Source organism: Pleurodeles waltl, chromosome 6 (assembly GCF_031143425.1).
Source record: "Pleurodeles waltl isolate 20211129_DDA chromosome 6, aPleWal1.hap1.20221129, whole genome shotgun sequence".
NCBI lineage: Eukaryota > Metazoa > Chordata > Amphibia > Caudata > Salamandridae > Pleurodeles > Pleurodeles waltl.
Genome location: NC_090445.1, coordinates 685882222 through 685905656, shown reverse-complemented (window position 1 = coordinate 685905656; position 23435 = coordinate 685882222). Strand labels below are relative to the sequence as shown.

The 23435-nt window shown below is 44.2% G+C and overlaps 2 protein-coding genes across 4 annotated transcripts in view; one reads left to right on the top strand and one right to left on the bottom strand.

The window, feature by feature from the left end:
• FAM53B (family with sequence similarity 53 member B) overlaps nucleotides 1-13313 on the bottom strand; it is a 58356-nt gene extending 45043 nt beyond the window's left edge. The window contains exon 1 of the mRNA XM_069239128.1: nucleotides 13219-13313. The gene's annotated coding sequence lies outside the window, so the exon portion shown is untranslated. The remainder of the gene's footprint in view (nucleotides 1-13218) is intronic.
• Nucleotides 13314-13718: 405 nt separating this feature from the next.
• Nucleotides 13719-23435, top strand: part of EEF1AKMT2 (EEF1A lysine methyltransferase 2) — an 81217-nt gene continuing 71500 nt past the window's right edge. For 2 of the 3 annotated variants that reach the window (XM_069239123.1, XM_069239122.1), the window contains exon 1: nucleotides 13720-13907. In XM_069239123.1, the coding sequence (XP_069095224.1) occupies nucleotides 13834-13907 (74 nt within the window). In that variant the 5' untranslated portion in view covers nucleotides 13720-13833. Of the gene's footprint in view, nucleotides 13908-23435 lie in introns of all 3 variants that reach the window. The other variant, XM_069239127.1, reaches the window with a different exon arrangement.

Sequence of the window (23435 nt, the reverse complement as noted above, 5' to 3'; positions counted from 1 at the left end):
TTTTTTTATTTTTTTTTTTGGAAGAAAGAAAAATGAGCCCCTGGGGGGGTGCGATTGCCCCCCCCGCCCCCCCAGGGGGCACCTACCTTTTAAAAAATATATATATATGCCCCCGGGGGGTGGGCGGCCCATTTTCCAAAGGGGCCGACCGCCACCCCCCCCCCCCCCCCCCCCAAGTGAAATCCCTGGTGTCTAGTGGTGTTTCCTGGCCCCCGATCGCAGCTGTGCTGCGATCGGGGGCCAGGAAACACTTTCAGAAGGCCTCGTTAGAAAGGGGAGACTCTCCCCTTTCTTACGAGGCCTTCCTGAAACTGTTTCCTGGCCTACGATCGCAGCTGTGCTGCGGTCGGGGGCCAGGAAACAGTTTCAGGAAGGCTGCTTCCTGCTCCGATGGGGAAATCAACATTGTAACGTCAGCGCGCCGCCACAAAGGGGCGGGTGGGGGGCGGGGGGAGACACGGAGGAGCTTCCATGTCTCCCAGGGATAAAAAAATAAAATAATAAATCCTCGGGTGCAACGCACCCGAGGATTTATTAACCCCCTCCCGCACCAGGGAGGTAACATTGGATCATACCCAATTGGATTATTTCATTTACTTATACGTCCCTAGTAAAGTGCACTATAAGTGCCCAGGGCCTGCAGCACTGATTGTACTACCCACTTAAGTAGCTCCTTAACCATGTCTCAGGCATGCCATTGCAAGGCCTGTGTGTGCAGTTTGACTGACAATTCTACTTGCCATTTAAAGGTACTTGCCAAGCCTAAAGCTCCCCTTTTTCTACATATAAGTCACACCTAAGGTAGGCCCTAGGTAACCCATAGGGCAGGGTGCTGTGTAGGCAAAAGGCAGGACATGTACCTGTGCAGTTTACATGTCCTGGTAGTGTAAAACTCCTAAATTCCTTTTTACACTGCTTTGAGGCCTGCTCCTTTCATAGGCTAACATTAGGGCTACCCTCATATACTGTTGAGTGGTAACTGGTGATCTGAAAGGAGTAGGAAGCTCATATTTAGTATGGCTAGAATGGTAATACAAAATCCTGCTGAGTGGTGAAGTTGGATTTAATATTACTATTTTAGAAATGCCACTTTTAGAAAGTGAGCATTTCTCTGCACTTAAATCCCTCTGTGCCTTACAATCCACGTCTGGCTGGGTTCAGTTGACAGCTCCCTTGTGCATTCACTCAGACTAACCCCAAACACAGGATGATCAGCCTCACTAGCATACATCTGCATTTTGAATGGGTCTTCTTGGGCTGGGAGGGTGGAGGGCCTGACACGTTTCAAAGGACAGTAGCCTGCCCTCACACAAAGGACTGCCACACCCCCTGCTGGGACCCTGGCAGAAAGGGTTGAACTGAAAGGGGACCTTGTGCACTTCTACGCCACTCTTTGAAGTATCCCCCACTTCAAAGGCGCATTTGGGTATTTAAAGAGGGCCTCTGCCCCTACCAACTCAGACACTTCCTGGAGAAGAGGCCCTGAACCAGAACTTGCATCCTGCCAAGAAGAACTGCCTGGCTGCCTTAAGGACTCACCTGACTACTTTCTGTGAAGGACTGCTGCCTTGCTGTTGCCCTGCTGCCTTGCTGCTCTCTGGCCGTGGTGAGAAGTGTTCTCCAAGGGCTTGGATAGAGCTTGCCTCCTGTTCCCTGAAGTCTCAGGACCAAAAAGACTTCATCTCTACAAGGAGGACTCCTTGTGCGGCGAAAATCAATGCACAGCCTGCCAGAAACAACACACAGCCTGCATTGTGGTGAAAAATTCACTGCATGCCGAACCGGAACGACGCAGCCCAACTTCGCAACGAGGAGATGGACGCAGCGCCAGAGTATCGACCGGAAATTCGACGCACAGCCAAACCGGAACGACGCAGCCCGACTTCCAGAGAGGAATCGACGCAACGTCTGCCGTGCTGTAGAAATTTCCACGCAACGCCCACCGGATCGACACAGCTCCTGTGACTTCGTCCTGTCGGTGCCGGAAATCTACGCGTCGTCCCCGGGGCCTACGGAAACCCCGCAACCCGAAGAGGCTCCACGACCAAGCGCCAGAAATCGACGCAAAGCCATCCCTGCGTGAAATCTAAACAACGCATCACCACGTTCGGCCCGAGAAATCGACGCACACCTCCCTGTTTTCCACGCATCTCTTCCTCTGCGGAGATTTTGAGCGCAAACCATGTAGTTTGTGCTTGAAAGAGACATTGATTGCTTTTAAAAGACTAAAGACACTATTTCATTTTTACAGTGATATCTCAACATATACTTATTGTATTTTAATTGTTTTGACCTGCATTTATCCAGATAAATATTATATATTTTTTTTAATATGGTGTATTTTTGTGGTGCTATACTGTGTTATTGCATGATCTATTGCACAAATACTTTACACATTGCCTTCTAAGTTAAGCCTGATTGCTCAGTGCCAAGCTACCAGAGGGTGGGCACAGGATAATTTGGATTGTATGCGACTTACCCTGACTAGAGTGAGGGTCCTTGCTTGGACAGGGGATAGGTAACCTGACTGCCAACCAAAGACCCCATTTCTAACACTAGTTATCTTAAATTTTCCCTAAGGGTTTGCCGAAGCAGAGTGTACTGTGAAGAGCAGAAGCTATGTGTATAAGTTTTTGTAAAATTTGGAAATTATGGTAGATAAGATACGCAGGAAGAGGGTGCAAGGAGTTTCTAATTTTCTTTATTGGTGATCATTTACACTGGTTTATTAATCTAAGATTAAGTAAGGGCCAATACAGTTTCTAATATATACTTTGGCAGCTTATTACCCTTTATTGAGAGTTATTTGGTTGTGTCGTGGCTGTGTCCAAATTCCTAACATTTAAACACCTTCTAGAGTTAGCCCTGACTGCATGTCACCGATATCTCAGGAAAGGCAAAACCAAGCGCAATTCTACTCAGGACATCGGTAGTGAACAAAAGTTGTTTATTTGATAATTTCTCACTGGCCAATGACTTCCTTCCAGTCTTGGAGAAAACGGTCTGACAGACATTAAATAAAACTTGCAAAGTGTAGCTCTAGGGTCTCAGAACAACTTCTGAGACTTGTTTACACCTGACACTTTGCCTGGAGACTAAGCCATGCACTCAAATATGTTCACTAAATAGGAGGCCTCCATCCCTTGCCCGAAGAGATCCAGCTGCCAGCACTACAAACTGTCACATTAAGCTCAATTTATCAGCCCATTATTGTAATTTCTCTCCTAGTTATTCTTATACAATTTATACTCCCAATTTTATTGTCTCAATACTTAATACTATATGTTGATACTGGAATTGAGAGACTGTTTCCAACAGCAGCCTTGAACTTTTTAAAAAACTGGTGGAATATCCAAAATTAGGAGTCAACACCTTTATTATAAAAAGCACTATTTTCTATTTAAATGCTTCAATTAAAAGCATAGGAGAATGACCTCCTCAAATATAATTAAAACACCTAAGCACTTTTATAGCCGGGAGAGCTCTTTTTGAAGTGACTCCCCCATGATGTTTCAGGAGAGCTCTAATTGAAGTGACCACCTCCATGGGGTTTCGAATTCAAACTCGTCTTGAAATGAACTCCTAAATACTCAATTAACCTACCTATTGAGATACCAACACAATGGCTGCTTTATATAACCAAAGGCTGTTGTACCTGACATGCTTTGGTTGGTTTTACTCCATACTTTTTGTCTTCGCCTCCTGTCTTGTTGATGTATCGTTTTGATGGCCTTGGGACTTTGAGCACTTTACCACTGCTAATCAGTGCTTAAATGCATGTGATTCTCCCCTAAAAATATGGTGACATTGGTGTATCCATAATTGGCAGATTAAATTTTCCTGTAAGACCCTTGTATATCATATGCCCAGGGCCTGTAAATTAAATGCTACTAGAGGACCTGCAGCACTGACTGTGCCACCCACTGAAGTAGCACTGTAAACATGTCTCAGGCCTGCCAATGCAGAGCCTCTGTGTGCAGTTCCAGTGCCACCCCGACTTGGCATTTAAACCCTCTTGCAAAGCCCTACACTCCCTTTTCCTTACATATAAGTCACCCCTCAAGCAGGCCCCAGGGAACCCATATGGCAGGGTTTCATCTAAGTAAAAAGGTAGGACATATACTCTCCAGTTCCCCTGTCCTGGTAATGAAAAAACCCTCAAGTGTTTTTCATTACTGTGAGGCCTATCCCTCTCATAGGCCAGCATTGGGAATTTCTTATAATGCCTGTAAGTTGCAATTCCTGATCTGAGAGAAGTGGCTGGGTCATGTTTAGTACCATTGGAATAGTAATAATAAATCATCTTTACTAGTAACGTTGGATTTATTACTAATATTTTAGAAATGTCACTTTTCTTAGAAATTGATTATTTCTCTGCACTCACTGCCCTGTGAGCCTACAGCCTCTCTAGTACATGTCTGGCGTGGGTTGGGTGACAGTTGGACTTGCGCATTCCCTTCAGACACCTACAAAACAGGATACTCATCCATATCTACATACTAATGAGTCTTCTTTGGGAAGGGGTGGGGAAGATCTCACACCTCAAAGGGTAAGGGCTGGGGTCCGCACAAGAGGGCTGATTACCTCCCACTGGCGGTATGGAGCTGAGACTGACTTAAAAGGAGAACCTGCGCACTTCACATGAATTCTTTGATAGTCATCCCCCCACATCAAAGGCACTTTCCTATATATGTAGTGGGCCTTCTAACTCGCTCATCAGGTCACTACTGGACTCAGAAGAAACCCTGCCTGGAGTAAGGGCTGCTGCACCAAGAGGATTGCCACTACATTGTGCTGACTGTTACCAGGAACCGCTGCCCTGTCGTGCTGAGTTGCCCTGCTGACCTCTGTCTGGCATATTCAATCACTAAAGAACACCAGACTGTCTCCAGGACCTTGCTCGCAGGCTCTGCCTCCCCAAAGACTGCAACGGCGAACTTTTGCCAGCTGCAAATGGCCATCATCAGGGCCACCGAAACCTGCTCTTTAATCAGTGTACTTGGTCGATCTTTCGCTGTGCCCCTGCGCCAGAGTCCTTGCTCTCAGCTGGACACCCCCCTCTGCACTGCAGCCCCCCCTCGCATTCGAGGAACTCCAGAGGGCTTGCAGGCACCGCAGTGCTCTGGTCCTACTGCCGGAAGGACTCCAGGGACAACGGATCGTGCCCCGCCGCGACCACCGGACTAGCTGCTGTGTCCCATGACCTCCCGGCAACACTCCACTCATCAACTTTGACCTACACTGCAGACGCCCTCAGGAGTCGCACTCCCCTCCTGCAGCGTGGTGCACTGAGTTTTCCCTACCTCGGAGAAGCCGTCTCCATCCAATTCTGTGGCTAACCACCGCAGCAGTGACCCCCGTCGCTTGCAACTCTGCTGGTCCACCAAGTCCCAGGGCCACACTACGGAAGATCTTCAGGTGGATACCAACCGATTGCCAAAAGACTGTAACACACACCCTGATCACAAGCAGACTTGACTACGGCAAAGCCCTCTATGTCGGAACGTCCAAGAAGAACCTGAGCAAGCTGCAACAAATCCAGAGCACCACAGTCAGACCCATCCTGGACATCCCCCACCAAGAACGCATCACAAGACACCTGACAGACCTCCAATGGCTCACTATCGAGAAGAGTATCAACTTCAAACTTTTTGTACACGCCTATAGAGCTCTCCACAACATCAGAACTGACCACCTCAACCACAGCTTCACCTGGCACTTCCCTTTCAGACCTCTCCACTCCTTCCAGCAGTTGCTCGCCAGTGTACCCCGCATAAAGAAGTCCTCGGCTGGAGGAAGATCTTTCACCTACCTGGCAGCTAAAGGTTGGAACACCTTACCTCTCCCCCCTCAGACAGTCGCCATTGCTACCTCAATTCAGGAAGGACCTCAACACCTGGCTCTTCGACTGAACCCTCAAGGCATACCCCACAGTGTCATAAGACCCTATGGGGGAATAGCGTGCTCTAGAAATATTTGATTGATTGACTGACTACTCGGAGGAGCCCTTCATCGTTTTCTGTATCCAGCTTCCTCGCCTGCACCAGTATTTCTCCCAGTGGCGTGAGGGAGGGGGGCAGAGTCTCATCCCAAAACACCATTCCCCACCGCACAACTGAGGAGACTGTGACTGGGGAATTACTGCATTACCTTGAGGCGAAGTGCCTCCACATTGGCTTTCATAAACACACAAGTGTGCCAGACAACTCCGCTTCTAGTACCAGTATTGAGTTATGCATTATTAAGCATTGTTACTTGGAGTACTGTCATTTTGAGCATATTTAAACCTGTAAAATAGTCTCTATTTTTCTAATACCGTGTGGATCCTTTTTGTGGTGCTTACTTTGGGTCAGTAGGTGGGAGGATTGCATAAATACTTTACACACTGCCCTTTAAGTTAAGCCTACCTGCTCTGTGCCAAGCTGCCAGAGGGTGAACACAGGTCATTAGAGTGGGTGCATTTTGCTTGACTGAGGTGCATACCCTAGCCAACCAGAATCCCCATTTCTAACAAAGGTCATATCCCGTTTTCTTTCAGTGTTAACTGTGAAGTGGTTATTCAAGCTAATTCTGCAGCTCAAGTTCCTTTTGAAGGACGACTAACATTTGGTCAAGTGTGAAATGACTGCATATTGTAGCATGCTGAAAACCTTCAAGGATATGCCTTGACCCCATTCAGGGTTTGAGTCAAATTGGCCAAAAGTAGCTCAATAAAAGGCAACAAGGATGCAGCCTTGCTTGAGAACATTGTCTACCCTCAGTTATTTCAACATTAGCCCATTCTTTTCCAGCAACACCCTTGACCAAGCTGAAAAGAGTCATATTTTTAATCATCAGAGGGGCCGGAATTCCAATAACTTCATAATTTTCAAAGGCTCTGTCTGTCGATCCTGTCAAAAGCTGTCGACAGAGTTGACAAAACAAGGAAAAAGACTGCCTGAAACTCTAAACCTCCAAGCTACACTCCACAGAGCAAATATTTGATGGCCCATACTCAGGCTGGGTCTAAAGTGAGTCTGCTACAGTGGTTTAAGGTTTATATATCCACCTCTCTCTACAGAAGTCTGCATTATATGTTTATAAAACATTTTTGCTTTAGAATCTAAAATGTAGTTCCACTGTAAGATCTTGGTTTTCACTAATTTCCTTTGATGTGAGAACTTAAGTCTGTAGAAGGAACCACTGCATGTCAAGCAATGTAAAAGCAACAAGAGGAGGTAAACGGAAGATCAAAAGGCTATTGTTTAACTACCAATCCCATCTAAGCCTGGGGCCAGAATGGGATTGACAACAGTTTTATTGCAGATATATTATAGACTAATATTTGAAAGTTAACTTTTATATTACATACATTTATTTTCCATTAGATTACAGTAAGTAGGCTTTAAATAAAAAAAATAAACACACCACTGATGTTCAGAAATGTCCAGAATATTATTAGGGACGTTGGGATTAGGACATCCATCAGCCACCAAAACCCAAAAATCACCCTACCCATTTTGTCCCAAACATTAAAAGCGGTTAAATTTTTTCTTATCCTTAAGGCAAGGTTTAAACAGATGCCGTTTTTCTCTTCAATTACAGAGGATAGTCAAGTCAGTTCTAAAACATGCCATCAAATCCTTAAGCAATCTCAAGCACATGACTACATTTTCCGAGTCAAACTATAGTTTTTCTTCCTTGCTGCTTTTAATTGTAGAGGTAGAAGAAATATGATGAATTGGGATTTTTATAGTACAGGAGCCTACTAAGCATTTTATTAATGTATGCAGAAGAGGTGTTATCCTATCAAATGCTCTTCGATAAAAGCCTTTTGATCAACCACAAGAGAGTCAGACAAGAAGAGCTGGATTACAGACTCAGTGGTATGTTGTTCATGAAACGCTAAAACTCAACCAAAAAAAGATGCGGGTCCTCCTTCCACTCACCAACTTGTTCCCAAAACCGACTTCATTAGGAACCACGCAGATGCTGAGGCCTTAGACCAGGACAATGGGCATCACGCTGAAAACATTCACTCAAATGGCTACAGGAGTAAATCAAAATATGAAGCATAACTCCTCTTTTGATTAAACTCAACAGGCTTTCTCCTGAATCCTGCATCATTTTCAGTCTAATATACAATTATGACAATCGAATTTCTTGAACAAACTTTCCTATTTGTTGCCACAAAACCTTGTAAGAACTTACTAATACTAGTGAGCTGGTCTTCTGCAAAAAGATTGCAACACTTTTCTACTGACTGAGCCAGTCTTCAGAATCAAGACCAGAATACATTTACTCCCAGTACTACTTCTGAAATATATCCTTGTATGCGATTATTTTGTTGCTCTAAAACTACGCAATACCGGTGTAACGGCTGCCAGTGTGTCAAGGTCCGACTACATAGGTTGTTCCTTTTTCTCATGAAATACCTACAAAGAACATTGATTTTCCCGGGGACCCAACTCCGAGATTCCTTAACTGTAACAGGCAGAACCGTCTGCCCCATTTAGGTGTAAGGGAAGATGGGTTTGTGAAAAGATTTTGCAGTAAGATTCCTGCTCTACCTCTTATCTTCTCCTTGTTTCACTTCCTTGGCAGAGGTAATTATATCGTTGTGACTAGTCACCCTGGTGAAAGAGGCTGCAGTGGATAAGGTGTCTTACCTACGTGCTAACTTCATGGCTTAATCATCTCTAAACAAAAAAAGTCTATAGATCAGACTTATTGGAGGACACAGAGGACATCTCTGTATAGTGAGGAGTTAAGGCTTACAGATGTTTTATGGTCACAATAATTTTGATATATGGAGTGTATATTTACCTATTATACAGTAGCATGTAATGCCAAAATGGGGGGGGTGTATGTATATATATATATATATATATAAAGATCACCTAATACTTGAACTAGATTGGAAACAGAAGAATATAATATCGGGATATATAATAAAATGAATACTTGGCATCAGTACTTGTATTTGTAAATAAAGTGGATACTCTGGATAACTGAAAATACTATTGTAAGGAAATGCCTCCTTGGGATGTTACTCCCTAACTTTTTGCCTTTGCTGATGCTAAGTTATGATTTGAAAGTGTGCTGGGACCCTGCTAACCAGGCCACAGCACCAGTGTTCTTTCCCTAAACTGTACCTTTGTCTCCACAACCCTGGCACTCAGGTAAGTCCCTTGTAACTGGTACCCCTGGTACCAAGGGCCCTGATGCCAGGGAAGGTCTCTAAGGGCTGCAGCATGTCTTATGCCACCCTAGGGACCCCTCACTCAGCACATGCACACTGCTTCACAGCTTGTGTGTGCTGGTGGGGAGAAAATGACTAAGTCGACATGGCACTCCTCTCAGAGTGCCATGCCAACCTCACACTACCTGTGGCATAGGTAAGTCACCCCTCTAGCAGGCCTTACAGCCCTAAGGCAGGGTGTCCTATACTACAGGTGAGGGCATATGTGCATGAGCACTATGCCCCTACAGTGTCTAAGCAACACCTTAGACATTGTAAGTGCAGGGTAGCCATAAGAGTACATGGTCTGGGAGTTTGTCAAACACGAACTCCACAGTTCCATAATGGCTACACTGAAAACTGGGAAGTTTGGTATCAAACTTCTCAGCACAATAAATGCACACTGATGCCAGTGTGCAATTTATTGTAAAATACACCCAGAGGACATCTTAGAGATGCCCCCTGAAAACATACCCGACTTCTAATGTAGGCTGACCAGTTCCTGCCAGCCTGCCACACACCAGACATGTTGCTGGCCACATTGGGAGAGTGCCTTTGTCACTCTGTGGCCAGGAACAAACCCTGTACTGGGTGGAGGTGCTTCTCACCTCCCCCTGCAGGAACTGTAACACATGGCGGTGAGCCTCAAAGGCTCACCCCCTTTTTTTTTTACAGCGCCCCAGGGCATCCCAGCTAGTGGAGATGCCTGCCCCTCTGGCCACTGCCCCCCCTTTTGTTGGGAAGGCTGGAGGAGATAATGAGAAAAACAAGGAGGAGTCACCCACCAGTAAGGACAGCCCCTAAGGTGTCCTGAGCTGAGGTGACCCCTGCCTTGAGAAATCCTCCATCTTGAGTTTGGAGGATTCCTCCAATAGGATTAGGGATGTGCCCTCCTCCCTACATGGAGGAGGCACAAAGAGGGTGTACCCACCCTCAAGGACAGTAGCGATTGGCTACTGCCCTCCCAGACCTAAACACAACCCTAAATTCAGTATTTAGGGGCTCCCCAGATCCCAGGAAATCAGATTCCTGTAACCTGAAGAAAGAAGAAGGACTGCTGACCTACAAGCCTGCAGAGAAGGAAGAAGATGACAACTGATTTGGCCCCAGCCCTACCGGACTGTCTCCAACTTTGAAAACCTTCTCCAGCGATGTATCCGACAGGGACCAGCGACCTCTGAAGCCTCAGAGGACTGTCCTGGACTACAGGACCAAGAAACTCCTGTGAACAGCGGCCCTGTTCAAAACCTGCAACTTCTTTGCAACAAAGAAGCAACTTCCAAAGTCTTCACGTTTCTCGCCGGAAGCGTGAGACTTCACACTCTGCACTCGACGCCCCCGGCTCGACATGCAGAAAACCAACACCTCAGGGAGGACTCCCAGGCGACTGCGAGCCCGCGATTAACCAGAGACGACCCCCCCTGAGCCCCCACAGCGACGCCTGCAGAGAGAATCCAGAGGCTCCCCCTGACCGCGACTGCCTGTAACAAGGGACCCGACGCCTGGAACCAACACTGCACTCATAGACCCCAGGACCTGAAGGAACCGAACTTCAGTGCAAGAGTGACCCCCAGGCGACCCTCTGCTTAGCCCAGGCAGTGGCTGTCCTGAGAAGCTCCCCCCCCCACGCGCCTGCAACGCTAGAGTGCCCCTGGGTCCCTCCACTGTTTTCAATCTAAAACCTGACACCTGCTTTGCTCACTGCACCCAGCCGCCCCTGTGCCACTGAGGGTGTACTTTGTGTGCCTTCTTGTGTCCCCCTCAGTACTCTACAAAACCCCCCTCGTCTGCCCCCGGAGGACGCAAGTACTTACCTGCTGGCAGACTGGAACCGGAGCACCCCTGTTCCCCATAGGCACCTATGTGTTGTGGGCACCTCTTTGACCTCTGCACCTGACCGGCCCTGGGCTGCTGGTGTGGTAACTTTGGGGTTGCCTTGAACCCCCAACGGTAGGTTGCCTATGCCCCAAACTTGAGACTTGTAAGTGTTTTACTTACCTTCAAAACTAACCTTTACTTACCTCCCCCAGGAACTGTTGATTTTTGCACTGTCTCCATTTTGAAAATAGCGTATTGACATTTTTACAAAGACTGTACATGATATTGTTTTCATTCAAAGTTCCTAAAGTACCTAAGTGAAGTACCTTACATTTAAAGTATTAACTGTAAATTTTTAACACTACCTTCTGATAACCCCACTGCTCGACCACACTACCACAAAATAGAGCATTAGAATTATCTACTTTTGCCACTATCTTACCTCTAAGGAGAACCCTTGGACTCTGTGCACACTATTTCTTACTTTGAAATATTATATACAGAGCCAACGTCCTACAACTGTCAACCGGTAATAAATTATTTCTAGCATCAGTATCACCTTTATTGTTTCAGCCAAAATAGCAATATAATAAAAACATGCATTATAATATATAGAGTGAAAATGAATGTGGTGGCTGTCACAATACAAATATATTAAAAACCATTCAATGCTGCACTGAAGGCAATTATAAAAATACAAATTCTTTCTAACCAAAGATATTGCTGGACCTACGTATATCTATTTCTTATCCAATATTGGCATTACATGCCAATGTATAATAAATAGGGAAAATACACTCAATACATCAAAACGATTTTGACAAATGAGACGTGCTATAGGCCCTATCCTAAAGCAGTGTTAAAATTCACCCTGTGTTATGTTAATCTAACTAAAGCGCAACAAATCATATCCAAGGTATATCTTGGTGCTCAACCAGAACATAGCAAATCACCAGAGACTAAAACAGCCGCGTTTTCAACATCTTCTTGAATTTAGCGAAATCTGTGCAACAAAGAAGATGGTAAGGTAACTAAGAACCAACAAGACCAGGGCAAAGTCATTGAAAAGAAGGCTGGGTCTGGCATATTAACAACTTCAGTTTTAGGGTCACAACTGCTGAGTTATTTTGGTGTCACAAGAATTGCATTGGGTCTTCTGTTAAGTAACCTAGGGTCATTAGAGCTCCTCTGCAGTCATCCAAAATCTTAGGAAATTAGTGATCTATGTATGCACACATCAGAGATCACGGCTGCTTTGAAAACACGTCTGTTGGAGAGTTCTAGGATTGTCCCCCAAGACCACAGGAAAGGATACCTAAAATTGTCTTAGGGCCACTGGCCCGAGTCTGTCTCTACATGTACGTCTGTGGACTCAAACGTATGGCCTAAACATGGTTCTGTGTCCAAAGAGCTCCCATGGGATCCAACGATCTGCTCTGGGGTCGCTTAAGCTAGGCGACCATGGGGTCCACAGAGCACAGTATGAAATCCATAAAGCGTCAAAGGGCTTCTAAAGCGGACCTGTGTTCAAAAAGCTGTCCTGGGTTAGCGCTGGGTGGGTCAAGAGATTATTATTTATTGGTCACAGCGCTACTGCGAGATACACGGTTAACCAATTTTACCACAGCAACGTTTGTGTCCAACCAAGTTTCTGTCTCTTGGTTTTTATACTGTTGAGGTTCATAGAACTGATCTGGTACGATAGGGGTCGGAGGAGGTGATTCCTCCGGCTGCCATGATGAAGGACTATGTGATCCACGTAGCTAACTGGAAATCCATAATGCTGCTCTGGACCCAAAGGTTAGGCATGGCATCATAAGGTTGTTGAAGTAGAGGAGCTCTGGTGCCACAAAACTGGCTCCACAGCCGCCGTAGTTCACAGAGCTGCCACGTCGTCCCAGACTTGCCTTGGGGCCACACTACTAGTCAGAGGTCAAGTGATCTCCGTCGAAGCCAAGGAGATTACCGTTGTGTCACAAACCTAGTCTAGGATCTATAAAGCTGGAGTAGGGTGTAAAGTTGCCATGGGATCCCAGATCAGTCCTGTGGCTCTTTACAACGCCCTAAAGGTTAATGATGTGCCCTTTGAGCTTAAGTCACCCAGGGACCTATGCTGCTGGGCTTCTCGAAGGACCTGACATTTGAGGTGCTGCGGTCATAGACCACCAACTAATACTCACCAGTCCCTGGCTCGTTCTCTCTCTCTATGGCCGCTTCCTTTTCCGCATCCCGCCGCGGGCAGCGTCAATGTCTCAGACATAGAGAGAGGACGTCCTCAGTAGCATAACAAACATAGAGGAGGGACTGCAAGGTTATCCTATAGAAGGGTTCTATTATAGTAGTAGACTGCTAACAATTAGATTTACTAAACGCTGGCGAAGACAGTTATGGATGCCGCTTTACATATTCTATAAATATAAATAATGCAGAACTGTATTAGCAGAACTTTATAAAGATTAGCTGAGCACCGTTGATTGCACAGGGAACAAAGACAACGATCACGGACAGCACCATGAACACAAATGGGGAAAAAGGTGAAAATACTTCAAAAATTCTATTCTTAGTTTAGAGCATTGTGGCGCAACACAGGGTACACGGCTAGCGGGAGATAGGGGAGGGATGGACATAGGGGGAGGTGTCATCCACTGCATGAACACAGATGAGGGACTACAACACCATACTATGAATCTGCATTTCCGGTGTTTTAAGGCAAGTGCTTCCTTTGCTCGTCCGTATAGGGCAGTGGGTGATTTGCCCCGTGGATTTCCGGTCCTGTAGGCACACTTTTGTCCAGTATGAGTGCGTGTGAAGACCCGGATCTCGACTCAGATGGCAGGTTCTTACCTTCAAAGCTTGGCACAAAAGAACAGTGAGTATGTGCGCATGCGCAAGTTATGGGGTGAACTGCCATGATGGAGCAGGCTAGTAAAGGTGAAGTTCAAGAAAGCACGTAGCGTCTGTATCTTGAACGCGTCTCTCACGCACAGCGTGTGACCGAGCATGTAGAACCACTGTGCCAGGATCAGTGATAGTCGAGCTTGTTAGTGTACTGTTTTCAGCCAAATAATTTATGGTAAAATGCCATGAAATATGAACGTGAGTAAAGATAGGGGTACCAACTTTCTCATAGAAAAATAGTGGCCAGGCCTGTACAATACTAGGCAGGTGGTAACTCTTTTTTTTGCAGTTTTTATATGAGCACCAGTTACATAAATTTTTGGTCGGTACGTGGAGATTAAGTGATTTGCCCAGAATTACAGGGTGTTGAACTGACGCCGAGACCCGAACCTGGTTCCCCAGCTGCAAAGTTGCTGCTGGTCATCACGCCACAGCCTCTCCCATAAGTAGACATTGCCCGGTTACCGGTAAAGCTCATTATCTTAGTCCTTAATGCCCTCGTCACAGACATGATCTCAAAGTCCCATGTCCTCGTCATTATGTTTGCGGCTTACCGAAGCAAAAGCTCGCCTTCACCGCCATCCAAAATATCAGTGCAAAACACTTTACATCAATTAAGCTTACCAATTTTCAATTAGTTCAACACCAAAAGAAATCAATTTATGCCGAAAATAGTGCACTCAATACATTTTCCATCTTTACCCTCCATCACACTTACAATAGTGTCATAAGAACCTTAGTTATGAAGGATTTGTCTAGAATTGGAACAATCTTTGGACCGTTTTCATCTTGAATGGAGTCTTCCTCATCCATTTGTTCACCCCTCTTCTCTGTAATAAGTCTCAGTTGACCCACGGGTTTAGGGACCAGGAAGATCCTTGAATACACTCTGATTCTAGAACCGGAATAACCACTCTTTTCCGCACCACACTTAGAATTGCTGCTTCGAGCCAATTTCCCATCCCATCTTGAGGTCCTCAAGAAGGAGTGCTCCCTGAATCCAAAGGAGTCTACAGAATTTTTATCTGGTGTTCATTCTTTAGGACCTGATGGATCCATATTTCGGAATTCAACGCATAGTTAGGAACACTGATTTCTGGTGGGTGATTGAGACTATCTCTTCTATTCTCCTTGAAGTTCTTATTCTCTTGGCCTTTCATTTTTAGGAAGACAACTGCTGTTGCTGCAATCCAGATCATCTAGAAGGCTGGCAAAGGAGGTTTTGGAATAAGAATAGTGGGATCCAGATGTTCCACGTTTCTGACGAAACAACTGAGAATGCCTCTTCTTTTCTCCTTGGTAATTCTGTGCAACTTCTTCTCAGGATCTGTACCAAAGACCTTTATTCCATCAAATGCATTATTGGAGCTACTGCTCCCTGAGCTGCATCACAGTGCCACTCCTTCAAATAAAGATTTCTTCCAGCCAGCAAACATTGACACTGCAGAAGTTTCAGCACTGGCAAGGGGGATATCCAATAAAAACTCTACTTGTTTTTCCAAGGCTTCAAGAAGGTCAGAACATTCCGTATTCTGTGGAACTGCTTTAAAAAGACTCTTGATATCAGAAATAAGGGAATGTCAAGTATAGGCACCACAAATACCTTCCCTAAAGGCCAAATGAACCCCAGCATAGGATTACTTCCAAGCAGAATCCATATAAGAATACTTTCCTCAGCCATAGACGTTCTGCCCATCAGGCTGGCAACAAGGGAATCCACTGCCACATACTGGGACATTGAATTATCCACCTCCTCAAAGGGATACAATCTAGACAAAAATCTACAGGCATTAATTTTGTGTGGGTCTTTCCATTCCCTCTTCACTATGTTCTCAACATGTTGATGTACCAGTAGACTCAGCGCTTTAGCTTGCTGAAACTGTCTGAAAACATACTCTGGGGAAGTACTAGACAACTTCCATATTTAGTCTAGTTCTGGCCAAAATCTCCAACAGCAGCTCCTTATCAATAAATTTTCCCATTAGATCAAACTCCATTCCTTACTCCTCTACCCCAGAGCTTGAAATCAAGGAGTACTGATACTCAATGAAAGGTTTAGCAGGTTGAGGATTAATTACAGCAGATATGGTCTCAAAGATAATCCCCTTAGGGCAGGATGCTGTGTAAATAAAAGGCAGAACATATACTCTTAATCTTTACATGTCCTGGTATTGAAAAACTCTCAAATTCATATTTCAGTAGTGTGAGCCCTACCCCTGTCATAGGATAACATTAGGGATTCCTTACTACATTTAATAAGTTGTAATTCCTGATTGGGAGGAAGTAGGTCTGTCATGTTCAGTACCTATAGAATTAATTATAAATCTTTGTTGGTGAAGTCTGATTTATTTTTGCATACAGAAAATGTGAAATGTGAAAATCCTTTCATCATGCCAATCAAAAACCAAGCATTGAATTTGTAGTATGTTTTTGTTTGCATGATTAGAGAGATAGTGGAGCAATACATTAGCCATAATTAGAAACCCAGTTCAACTACAGCAAGTGAATAGGAAGCTTTTAAAGTGGTGTTGAGAGGTGTGTGTTTTTCTAGGATTAATAAGACTAAGCTTCAGTTAAAATGGATGCTCAAATAGCAGGTGAAGGTTCTAAAGCACTTGGAGGAAGTAGTGGGGTTCCCAGGCTGCTTATGGAGGTCAGGAGACAGAGTATAACTGGACTGCACTGGCTGGATTTACAGGAATTAAGTATAGCGGAAACTCTACAGGGAAGAAGTCTTGGTTGGACAATTTCTAGCCTGGCTGCTGAAAAGAGAAAAAAGTATTTAACCCAAATAATGTGCCTTAATGGAAGAGGAGGGCAGGATAGCTAGGGATAAATGACATGCATATGGGACACCTTCCCAGGGAACAGATAGAGGGACGGAGAGAAACTGCTGTAACAAGACAAACTGAAGATTAGATAGATATGCTAGACACAGCTCTTTCTAAAGAGAAACTGATTGCAGCCCTTGTAAATACAAAGAGTACCTGGTACCAAAGGCTTTCCCACGGATCTATAGCAGACTTGCACGGACTCTGTCTGACAGATTACTTAGGGTATTTATAAAAGAATATGATCGGGTACAGCTTAGATCCCAAAGACCTAACTGATGTAAGGCCGACCAGTCATTAGCAAGGCCCAAATCTGATGAAAAAATACTCAGCAGAAAACTTGCTAACAGACTGACCGGGTCATAACATCTCTAGTGCAGAGTGATCAGTGCAGAATGTATACGTATAGAAGGACAGAACATAACCTGTGAGGTCTGGCATACGTGATACACAGCTTGTCTGTGTCAAAAGACAGCTATACTTTAGCAATTTTAGATATTAAGAAGATGTTTGACACCTTAGGATGGGGGTGTCGATGGCAGAGCTAGAGCATACAGATTTTGATCACTTGTTGAGATGGGTGGAATTGCTTTATTCTGCATGGACAGCTAGAGCAAGACTAGAGGGATCATTTTTGAGAGCTGGACTATTTAAAGGAGGATGCAGCACTCATGCCCCCTCTCACACCTACTCTTTGCAGTGGCGGTGGAACCACTTGGTTGCAGGCTATGAGTTGCACTGTAAGAACGAGGCATAAAACTAGGAGAGACAGCATATGTACTATCAATGTATGGCATATGGTGCACTTTTCTAGCTGTGGAATGTGTTCCACTATTGCTACAGGGAGTGACCTCATTTGGAGAGCTGTGTTGATTCTGTGTCAACTGGTACAAGTCAAAACTGTTGCTACTTGGAGGACTAAGAACACTGGGAGGGCTAAGAACACTAGATTCTACTGCACATCAACAGGTAGGTGTGTGCTGTGAAATAGATGAGTTGGATATGCAGGCGCAGCACAATTGTACTCCCTAAATACGGGTGAAGTTCAGGAAGGGTTATGGAGTTCAATTGCCTTTCGGAATACACATCCACTCTATAATGGGAAAGGTTGCATTGGTTAAGATGGTGTTTTTGCCTTGGTTCCTCTATAACCTACAGGGATCAGTGTGCCCCTACCAACCTCAACAGCTTCAACTTCCACAACCTGACTCGACAGCTTCGCTCCACCGCTCTCGCAACAGTCCCCCGCATCCAACGCACCACCTCCGGCGGCAGATCCTTCTCCCACCTCGCCGCCAAAACCTGGAACTCCCTCCCCCACCAACCTACGCAAGACCTAGGACCTCCTAACTTTCAGAAAGCACCTCAAAACATGGGTTTTCGAGCAGTATCCTCCACCCCCAGCGCCTTGAGACCCTACCGGGTAAGTAGGGCGCTTAAGAAATTTGATTGGTTGACTGATTCTTTTGATCTGGTTGGGTAAGCCTCGCCACGTAAAATTGGAAACACTGAAATGTCCTGGGGAGTGCAGAGGGTTAAGCATCCCTGATAGCGAACAATTTTATATATTCTGCCAACTGCAGCATGCAGGTAATTGGTTTAATGATGGCATGAAGTTGAAATATAGAGTCGGCGAACACTACCAAAGTTATTTATGAAGGGAAGACAGATATCAGATAGTTGCCCATACTTTTTAAAATATGTAGGGAGATTATGGGAAAGCGTGGTCAAGACAATATTGTAATGCCCGTGTATGCGGACGATATACTATTGTAGTGTATACATCCATGCTGGAAAATTGCAAAGAGATTAATATTGGCAGATGGAGGGAAGGAGGGTGTATGTTAATTGGTGACATACACCCTAGTAGCAGATTCATTACTTTTGGAGAAGCTGTGGAGTATTTTGAAATCCTCCAATTTCAAATTCCTCCAAAATGCACCTGTGGCGCAAACTGCCAATTTTGTGAACTCCAGAATCTTGAATAAAATTAATAAGCACAGTCATTCTTTGCTAGCAATGTTTTAATCAGCTGATTGACATGGGAGCTTCTGTAGCTCCAGCAAAATGTCCAATAAAAAAAAATCTGTGCACAGGGAGGTATAGCCTTATCCAGCAATGGAAATTTACGACACTGGTTCAGTCCTCAGGCATGGCAAACACATGACCATTCATCTTATGTGTAGCAACTTCTTGGTACGTTAAAAAACATTTTTTTGTTAAACAGCATGCTCTTACCACTGCAGCTGTAACCATGAGAGATACTTAAAAATGCCAGAATGAAAATATTATCTCTCACACCCTAGTCTTCCCATGTGATCCCGAGCTGAGCTCTGAAAAATATTTTAAATTGTTGAAGCTCATGCCTGCATTTGTGGAATCGCAATGTATTTGTGTGACACAAGATGGAGTTTAGTTTTTATGTCTCACCTGTGACAGCTCATGCACTCTCACTTGTAATGGGTATTGTTCACAATAAAGGGCCCGGAGCTAGCCTATTGCTTACCATTTGTTGGCTTTGTTGTCTCTCTTCTTTACTGCCTCCTAATTGGCTAGCACGTGCCAGGTGTCACTTAATTTTCTTTTTATGGAGCATGGTTCAAATACAGATTGATTCATTTTAATTAGTGTCCGTTAGCTGACGGCACTGCAACTGAGGTCCATGTTTCACGACATTTCCTCTGGTTCCGGTTCTCATGCTGCTTTCTTAATTTGTTCTGTTTTCAAACACATTTTTGGACATTGTTTATCTACACCTGCATCTTTTGGCTTACATGTACCTGTACTACTCTATGCCATTCTAATTTACTCTATGGTACTCCATGCCACTCCACTTTACTTAATGCCAGTCCATGCCATTCCACTCTATGCTACTCCACTCCACATAATGCCAGTCTAAGCCACTTCACTCTACACCCCACTATTCTTTGGCAGTCTACTCTACTCTAAGCCACACTTCTCCATGCCATGGCACTTTACACCACTCTGCTCTACCACCCTCCAAGCCACTCTACCCCACTGTACTCTGTGCCACTACACTCTATGCCACTCTGACACTACACTCTACACTACTCCACCCTCCTGTAGACCTACACTGCTGTACAACATGGCTGAAAGACATTGTCAAACCAAAAGCTGTCTCACAGGCAAGAGCTATTGATTTTTCCAATGCTTGCTGCTTTTGTGGCCTAGCCGCTCACAGGGGATTGTGGAAGATATTTCCCATGGCGACTGAGATTATAATCTTAATTCTGAGCGTAACAAACAGTGGAAGACTGATAGCTAATGTACATGATACATTACAAAAAGATAAAAGGGATAAGAGGGGTGAACCACAACAGATAAGGGTAAATAGAATGAGTAGTCCAGAACTCATTATTGATAAAGAACGGGGCAGAGCCTGCTCACAATTTAAAAGAATATTGATTACCCAGGTTTAAACTGGCCCATTTCACTTACTTGGATAGGATTTATCTTATTCCAAAGGCAATAAATAAAGTCTAACCAAAAATACTCTCAAATTGCCCATGGTACAGATCATAGAATGCATACTTTCTGAACATGATGTGGATTTGTTGTAGGCCTCCTAATCAGAAAAGCTACAGCCAGTTACCGGAGGCCTGTCGCTTTGGACCTCCAGGCAATGTGGAATACAGTTGCATCACAAGGAACAGTACTAGACAAGAAATGAATTTTAATATTTTGGTTTTAATCGTTGGCCTCACAACTTAATAGCTGAATCGAAGAAAGGGGAAAGTGTAGTAGCTGAGGAGGTTCACATGAAACTCTCAAGGCACGTTGAAAAATGAACAGAGGACCTGGCAGAGTGAACGGCAATGCTGCAGAAACTAATATATCCCTAAACACCGGGCTGCCATCAACACATTCTTGTTGAAAAAGGAAGATGAGCCCAGAAAAGTAAACACAATAACTAGAAAACTGACCAGTTAGAACGAGATCCGAGCTTGGGCTTACCGCATGGGCGATTGAATTTTATAACACCAACCAGCGAAATCTGGTGGTGAATATGGATTTGGCTTCATATGATATCTATATAATTGTAAAGTGCACGTTCACCCCCAGGTCAAGTTGGTACTGAGTAACAGATGTTTCTTGAATAACCAAATTAGGTTCATATACTGTGTCTGAAGTAATGAAATGCAGAATATAGTAGAAATAGTAGTCCTACCTGACCTTGAAGGGACCTGGTAATATTTAATGCTGTGTGACTGTGGATAGAAAATATATTGCTAATCCTTGCTTATTGTGATGCCAGGGCCTGTACATTGTATTCTACTATTTGTATACTTGACTTTTTTATATTTGGGATTTAATTTTGTTCAACTGGGAAATCAATAAACATATCTTTAAACAAAAAGTATATTATCCCCTGTCAATTATGCATCAGACATGAGAAGAACTCACCCTTTTTGGCAGAATCAGAGTAAATCTGTCAATGGCTCAAAATGTGGGCAGACAAAATACTCCATCAAATGTAGGGAAAAACAGAACAAGGTGGAAGAGTCTAACCAGGAACACTGAGGCAACTAGACCGGTGATCAGAAGAGGAGGTTCTACAACACAGCAGAAACTTGCCTGACCCCAATGAGAAGAGTGGTTCAGAAAAGTGGCCCACTGGTTAAGGCTAGAACACAGGATATAAACACACTGGACAAAGATATGCTGGAGGAGAGCAGAGAGAAGCTGACATCGACTGAAGACCCGGGGTAGAGGTGGTACAAGTGATAAAGCCCTGGTGGAGGTGGGGCAAATTATAATGTTGATGACCCTAACATTTGCAAAGTTGAAACTTTTCGTATGATGTAAGAGGAAACAAAATGTACTATCCTTATTGGGTGGGGTGTAAGAGCTATTTACACAACATGGGAGGTAAGTAGATCTAGGTGTGCCTTAAATGGTTAGCTGTAGGAATTGTGTCTATTGGGCTGCATGAGTGGGTCGCCGATTGGGTGCCTTCTGTGCACCCAAAATTGGAAGATTTTATGGAGTATTTCTTAGTCTTCAACTTTACCAAATTGGGTTTAAATTTACTTGTGACACCAATAGAGAACTGATACACTTTCTTGATCTTAGTGTATATGTACAAGATGGCCAAATTGAAACAACTATTGTTTGAAAAGAGAAAAATTGCTACAAGGTGGTTGATGCTATAATATCGCACATCTGAAACGAAAAGCAACAAAGTTCATGTAGAAAACGTAGAGTCATGAGGAGGGTGCCAACCTGGTATAGATACCCAACCACCAAGGGTATCGAAATGCACAGAACACAGAGAGATACCGAAATACCTCCCGTGTTACGTGCTGTAAATACAAATTGAAAACAAGGCAAAACCAGGGCACTCCAAGTAATAAGTCCACGATGAAGAGAATAGCAGATTTCTTTATTTCCTTATGTTGGGAAATACCAAATCAATGTTCAGAGACAGCCATTTCCTCATATTCGAGAAAAATCACAACAATGTTCAGAGACAGCCAACACGTGTTTCGTCCACACAGACTTTTACAAGGCATAGAGATGGTTGAGAACAAATGTGTCCAAAATTGTCCCTTATGCACAGGAAAGCGATGGTCCTTGAAGGTGTAAGGACTGCATAGATCAAAGGCATCCGAGATTAAAGGGGATGGTACGTGTAAGGGCCCTGATAAGCCCAAACCTGACTCTACTCTACTACGCGCACGCCACTATTTGCATTCCTCCTTGCCTCTCGGGACCTTTGAGAGGTCAGGTTTGGGCTTATCAGGGCCCTTACATGTACCATCCACTTTAATCTCGGATGCCTTTGATCTATGCAGTCCTTACACCTTCAAGGACCGTCGCTTTCCTGCGCATAAGGGACAACTTTGGACACATTTGTTCTCAACCATCTCTATGCCTTGAAAAAGTCCGTGTGGACGAAACACGTGTTGGCTGTCTCTGAACATTGTTGTAAGTTTTCTAGAATATGAGGAAATGGCTGTCTCTGAACATTGATTTGGTATTTCCCAACATAAGGAAATAAAGAAATCTGCAATTCTCTTCATCGTGGACTTATTACTCGGAGTGACCTGGTTTTGCCTTGTTTTCAAATTGTTCGAAAAGAGACAGCTACGAATAGTGTACTGCACAGCAAGAGTTTTCATCCCATAGCATTGCTTGACGGCATACTGTATGGAGAACTGGTATGGATGCGTAGAAACTACTCCAACAGTGAGGATGTATAGTTGAAATATCAAGAAACCATGCAAAGATTTAAAACAAGAGGGTACAAACAGAGTTTTTTAAGGAATAGCATGGAAAAGAACAAGTTCAAAAGTCGGGACAGTACCTTGACCACTGGAGAGACATAGAAAATTAGATTACGAACAATCCCTGAGACTAATCACTACTTATAGTAAAGAAAGTGAAATGTTATGCAGAATTCTGCAAAAACATTGGGACTTAATAGCCAAGGATCCTAACATTGGCCCAAGACATGGGAATAAACCTCAATTAACCTTTAACAAAGCATTTTCAATTAATGATATATTGGTTAGAAGTCACTTTTCCCCACAAAATGCAACAATGTGGTTTCATCAAATGTTGAAACTAAACTAAAATGTTTATTGGCAAGGATAATATGTCAATATGTATTAAACATAGTTACACAAAGTTATCGTATATGTAAT